Source organism: Phodopus roborovskii, unplaced genomic scaffold (genome assembly GCF_943737965.1).
Source record: "Phodopus roborovskii unplaced genomic scaffold, PHOROB, whole genome shotgun sequence".
Lineage (NCBI taxonomy): Eukaryota > Metazoa > Chordata > Mammalia > Rodentia > Cricetidae > Phodopus > Phodopus roborovskii.
The window spans coordinates 3,711,501-3,717,500 of NW_026126469.1; the positions used below are offsets into that span (position 1 = coordinate 3,711,501).

Consider the following 6,000-nt stretch of genomic DNA (forward strand, 5'->3'; position numbering starts at 1 on the left):
AACTAGAGCAATAAGACAACAAAAGGAGATCAAGAGGATACATATTGGAAAGGAAGAAGTTAAACTTGATTAATGTAGCAGGATACAAGATTAACTTTAAAAAAAAATCAGCCTTCCTGTATTCAGATGATAAGGGCTGAGAAAGAAATCAGAGAAACATCACCCTTGACAGTAGCCACAAACAACATAAAATGTCTTGGGGTAACTCTAACCAAACAAGTGAAAGACCTGTATGACAAGAACTTTAAGTCTTTGAAAAAAGAATTGATGAAGATAACAGGAAATGGAAAGATCTCCCATACTCTTGGATAGATAGGATCAACATAGTAAAAATGACAATTGTACCAAAAGCAATCTACAGATTCAATGCATTACCCATCAAAATCCCAGGACAATTCTTCATAGACTTTGAAAGAACAATGTTCAAATTCATACGGGGGAAAAAAAAAAAAAAAAAACCTGTACCATAAAGGAACATCTGGAGGCATCACCATCCCTGACTTCAAATTCTACTATAGAGCTACAGTGATCAAAACAGCTTGGTATTGCCTTAAAAACAGACAGGTGGATCAATGGAATCAGATTGAAGACCCTGATACTAATCTACATACCTGAAAACACCTGATTTTTGATGAAGAAGCTAAAACTGTACAATGTAAAAAGAAAGTATATTCAACAAATGGTGCTGGCATAACTGGATGTTGATATGTAGAAGAATGCAAGTAGATCTGTATCTATTCCCATGCACAAAACTCAAGTCCAAATGAATCAAACACCTCAAAATAAATCCTGACCATCATAGAAGAGAAAGTGGGAAGTAGCCTTGAATGCATGGGCACAGAAGAATACTTCCTAAATATAACACCAGTAGCACAGGCACTGAGAGCAACAATTAGTAAATGGGACCTCCTGAAACTGACAAGCTTCTGTAAGGCAAAGGACACAGCAAGACAAAACAACAGGCTACAGACTCAGAAAATATCTTCACCAACCCCACATCTGACAGAAGTCTGATTTCCTGAATATACAAAGATCTCATGAAACTAGGCATCAGTATTCTAAGTAATCCAATTAAAAAACGGGGTACAGATCTAAACAGTGAATTATCAACAGAGGAATCTCAAATGGCAGAAAGACACTCAAAAGAATTGCTCAACATCCTTAGTCATCAGGGAAATACAAATCAAAACAATTCTGAGATACCATCTTACACTTGCCAGAATGGCTAAATAAAAAACAGGGATGACAGCTTATGCTGGAGAGAATGTGGAGTAAAGGGAACACTTCTCCATTGCTGGTGGGAGTGCAAACTGTACAGCCACTTTGGAAATCAGTATGGCAGGCCCGGGAGTTGGCTCAGCGGTTAAGAGCACTGGCTGTTCTTCCAGAGGACCCAGGTTCAATCCCCAGCACCCGCATGACAGCTCACAACAGTCTGTAACTCCAGTTCCAGGGAATCTCACACCCTCATACACACATGCAGGCAAAAACACTAATGCACATGAAGTAAGAATAAATATTTTTTTTTTAAAAAAAGGAAATCAGTATGCAATATGGCAGCTTCTCAGAAAATTGGAAATCAATATACCTTGAGACCCTGCAATACCACTCTTGGGCAGATACCCAAAGAATGCACACTCACAAGGATGTTTGCTCCTATTATTTGTAATAGCCAGAACCTGGAAACAATTTAGATGGCCCTTCAACTGAAGAATAGATAAGGGAAATGTGGTACATTGACACAATGAAATACTATTCAGCAGTCAAAAACAATGACATCTTGAAATTTTCAGGCAAATGGATGGAACTAGGAAAAAAAAAACATTCTAAGTGAGGTGACCCAGACCCAGACCCCCCAGAGAAGCTAGGTAACAAGAAGGACCATAAGAGAGACATACATTGATCTCCTTGGGAAGAGGAAATAGACAAGATCTCCTGAGTACATTGGGAGCATGGGGGGAGGGGGAGGAGAACATGGGGGGACAAGATGGTTGAGTAGGGGAAGGACAGGGAGGGAGAGCAAGGAAAGAGATATCTTGACATAGGGAGCCATTATGGGGTTATCAAAAAACTTGGCACTAGGGAAATTCCCAGGAATGCATAAGAATGACCCCAGCTAAGACTTTAAAGCAATAGTGGAGAGGGTACCTGAACTGGCCTTTCCCTATAATCAGATTGATTACCCTAATTATCATCATAGAGCCTTCATCCAGTAACTGGTGGAAGCAGAAGCAGAAATCACAGCTGAGCACTGGGCCGAGCTCCTGAAATCCAGTTGTAGAGAGGGAGAAGTGATAATATGAGCAAAGGGGTCCTTTGGGGATACCCACAGGAACAGCTGACCCAAGCTAGGGGGAGCTCACTGACTCTGGACTGACAGCTGGGGAACCTGCATAGGACTGAACTAGGCCCTCTAATGTGGGTGATAGTTGTGTGGCTTGGGTAGTTTATTAGGGCCACTGGCAGTGGGATCAGGATTTATCCCTAGTGCATGAACTGGGTTTTTGGAGCCCATTCCCTATGGAGGGATACCTTGCTCAGTGTAGACTCAGAGGGGAGGGCCTTGATCCTGCCTTAATGTGATGTGACAGACTTCATGGACTCCCCATGGGAGGCCTCACTCTCTGTGGAGTGGATGGGGGTGGGGTGGGGGAGGGGGACTGGGATTGGTGTGTAAAATAAAATGATTATTTTAAGAAATTATATTCAAATAAACTTTTTACTGCAAGGGTGGGGGGAAATAGGCCACGCCAGGATTGGGGGAAGCAGAAGTAAAGGAAAAATCAACAAGAAGGGAAGAAAAGAATTTGGCACTTGGCTATAGGTACAGGTTGGTGACTTGTTTTGCTGCATTAGTTTTAACATTTTTATCTTGTCAGAAACCACTGCCAGCTTTACCTTATTCAAACACATTATCTCAATACTACCCTACTTCTAGCTGCCTGCAGCTTGACAGATAAAAATCAGAAATTTGTTAGCCCTGCAGCCTCAGAAGTCTGGGTTTCCAGTTACTTGAGTGACTCCCATCTGTTCACACAATTATATTGACATGCCTTCTTGTAAGCCCTTATTTTCCTGGAATGTAGTTACTGTATGTCACATAGCTTACCAAAGTATCACCTTTCTAGGAAACCCTGCTCTAGTCCCATCATCTTGGAAAAGTATTCCACAGTTCCCTGGCTAGAGATTGTTCTGCCCTTCACCTTGTGTTGGCATACCATTTAAATGTTCCTGGGAGGGATGTGCTGTATTCTGATGCAGGATTGTAACCACTCTCCATCCTCTCCTTTGGGAATGTGTTCAGATTCCCCTGAGGAAGCAGGCTATGGGCAGCCACTCAGCTTCTGAACGTCTTTTCCCAAGGGTAACATGGAGATCTGTCCTTCTAAGTTTCTACTTCTGTCCTACTTCCTCAACAGCCTATTGTCCTTTTGTTCCACAGAGCTTCGGTGCAACCCTGGGCAGTTTACATGTCACAGTGGTACCATCCAGTGCATCCCCCTCCCCTGGCAGTGTGACGGCTGGCCAACGTGCGAGGATAAAAGTGATGAAGCTGACTGTCCAGGTGAGTGTGCAGGTTGACCTATGTCTGCCATGGCCTCCCTCAGGGAGGGAGTGTAATGAGGCAATCCGTGTGCTTTATATACATTGGAGTCCACTTTTGCGTGGACTTAAGGTTTTCTAAAATTGTCCACACTAGATTGTTTCATTGCCCCCACCCTCCAAAGCACGTCTAAAAAAGAGCTAAAGATCGCAAGCAGCAGTCCTTTCAGTAATTGGGAGGTGGGGATTTCAGTTTTGTCTGTTAGAGACAAATTCTCACCATCTAGCCCAAGCTGGCCTAGAACTCGAGATTGCATCCAGTCCATTCGGTCTCCCATGTGCTGGTGTTATGGATAGATACCTGCCACAACTTGAGCAGAAATGGGTGGCATGCTTGGTGCAGTGTGTCCTGTATGAGCTTTCCTTGTTTCAGAAGGTGGAAGGCTGGAGCCGTAGTACTCAGAATGCCCTGCCAGCAGCCTTCAGTGTATCCTTTGGCTCGTGTGAGAACATCAGCTTTTACCAGGACAGTTTTTGTATGGCTGCCAGCTATCTTAAGGGCTACAGAGTCAGGGGTGGCTACAGAGGTGAAAAAGAAGGTAGAGGCGTCTATTTGACTCCTTCTCTACTTAGCTGTGGGAGTTCAATTCTCTGTAGTAACAATACTGTGTTCCTCCAGAAGGTTTTGTTGGCATGTGACATCATTTCTAAGATATGGAGGAGGACTCTTCTCTTCTTAGATCACTCTGAAGAAGGCATAAACAACAGTGCCTACAGGAAGCAAGACTTACTTCACAGTTGCTTTAGGGAGACACCAAATGGCCTGCAAGACAGAATCTACTGGATACAGACTTATCTGAGATATATGATACATGGCAGAGGCAAAATTGTATAACATAGGGCTGTGTCTGTAGGAAGAAAATGAAATTGGATCCCTAACTCATAACACACAGAAAATGAAGGTTTAAGGTAAAAGAAAAAAAAAAAAAAAATTAAAGAGTCTGAGTGAATATCAACTTAGATAAAATCTCTTTTAAAAAACAGCTGTTTTAGCCTGGTGGTGGTGGCACATGCCTTTTACTCTCAGCACTCATGAGGAAGAGACAAGTGGATCTCTGAGTTCAAGGCCAGACTGATCTACAGAGTGAGTTCTATGACAGTCAGAGCTACACAGAGGGGAAAAAAAAAACCCAAGAGCAAAAACAGCTGGCTTTGCTTGATTAAAAATAAGATCTTCCCTTTATCAAAAGACACTAGTAAGAAATGACAAAGATCAGCTGTAAAACAGATAAATGGAAGCCAGGGAGGTGGCTCAGCTGGTAAAGTACTTGCTGTACAACCTTGAGAACCTGAGTTTGATCCCAGCACCACATCTAAAGCTAGGCATTGTGGTCTGTAGTTGTAATAGCAGCACTTGTAGGGATTAGAGATGGGCAGGTCCCTAGGTCTCACTGGCCAGCCCTAGCCAAATCAACAAGCCCCAGGTCCCAGTGGGTGGTTACTAAGGCGTATCTGTTTCTTAGCAAAGCTACTAGTAACAATGATTAAATATAGAGCTATGCAAGTTTGTTAGTACTCCAAAGACTCTGTAAGATGCTGTCTATACACCTAAGGATGGCAGAAATTAAGATGTCTGCTAAACTAATTGTTGGAGAGAATGTGATGTCTTGGGACACTACCAAGGTTTGGGCACAGTGGGTAAATTGTTCTACCTGCTTTAGGAAACGGGTATTGTCTTGCATATTCTATGATCTAGGATTTTTATTTGGAAGAATTTTGGAGAAATTCTTTTAGCACTTTTCTACTAACATCTTGGGAAACAAACCGAATGTATGTGATTGCATGATTAAATGTATTGTGCCAATGACAGAGAATGGATGTTAGCTCTAAGTATCAACATTTATGTCACTAGACAAAAGCAAGATGGCAGGAAACTGCAAGCAGCACAGTGTAGATATGGATTGTTCTGTGATTTAACTTGTGAGCATGACATCATACACAAAAATCATGGCTCAGTGGCAAAGCAGAAGGCTCAGGCATTGTGAGCTGAGCCCTGCGGTTGAGGTTTCTATCATCACTGTATTTCATTGTGATGTTTGTAGCTTTTCCTCTTTAGAAAGCTGGTGCAACTTTTTGTTGTTATGTTGTTCAGACTGGTTTCAAACTCTTAGGCACATGATATCCTCCTGTCTTTGCTCCACATGTTGGACTATAGGCATGTAGGAGCAGAGGGAGAACTGACATAGCCTAACAGACCAGTTGCAGCATGGCCCTGCTGAAAAGAGAGCAAGTAGAAATGCATTTTTTTCTGTACGAACCCTGAAAGTTGAGAGTTGACAGGTTCTGGCAGGAGAAATGAAATGGGACTGGTGAGATTCTCAGTACCACACACTTCCTTCTCCACTCTGCACAGTTGACTTCTCCCACCAAAAGATGATAGGCTTATTTTCTAGTCCT

The 6,000-nt window shown here is 42.6% G+C and overlaps 1 protein-coding gene across 3 annotated transcripts in view; it reads left to right on the plus strand.

Moving 5' to 3' along the window:
• Dgcr2 (DiGeorge syndrome critical region gene 2) overlaps positions 1–6,000 on the plus strand; it is a 61,570-nt gene that overhangs the window by 25,198 nt on the left and 30,372 nt on the right. For all 3 annotated transcript variants that reach the window (XM_051191064.1, XM_051191062.1, XM_051191063.1), the window contains exon 2: positions 3,443–3,565. Coding sequence is in view for 2 of the 3 variants with exons in the window: in XM_051191062.1 (XP_051047019.1) it covers positions 3,443–3,565 (123 nt within the window). In the remaining variant the exon portion in view is untranslated. The remainder of the gene's footprint in view (positions 1–3,442; positions 3,566–6,000) is intronic.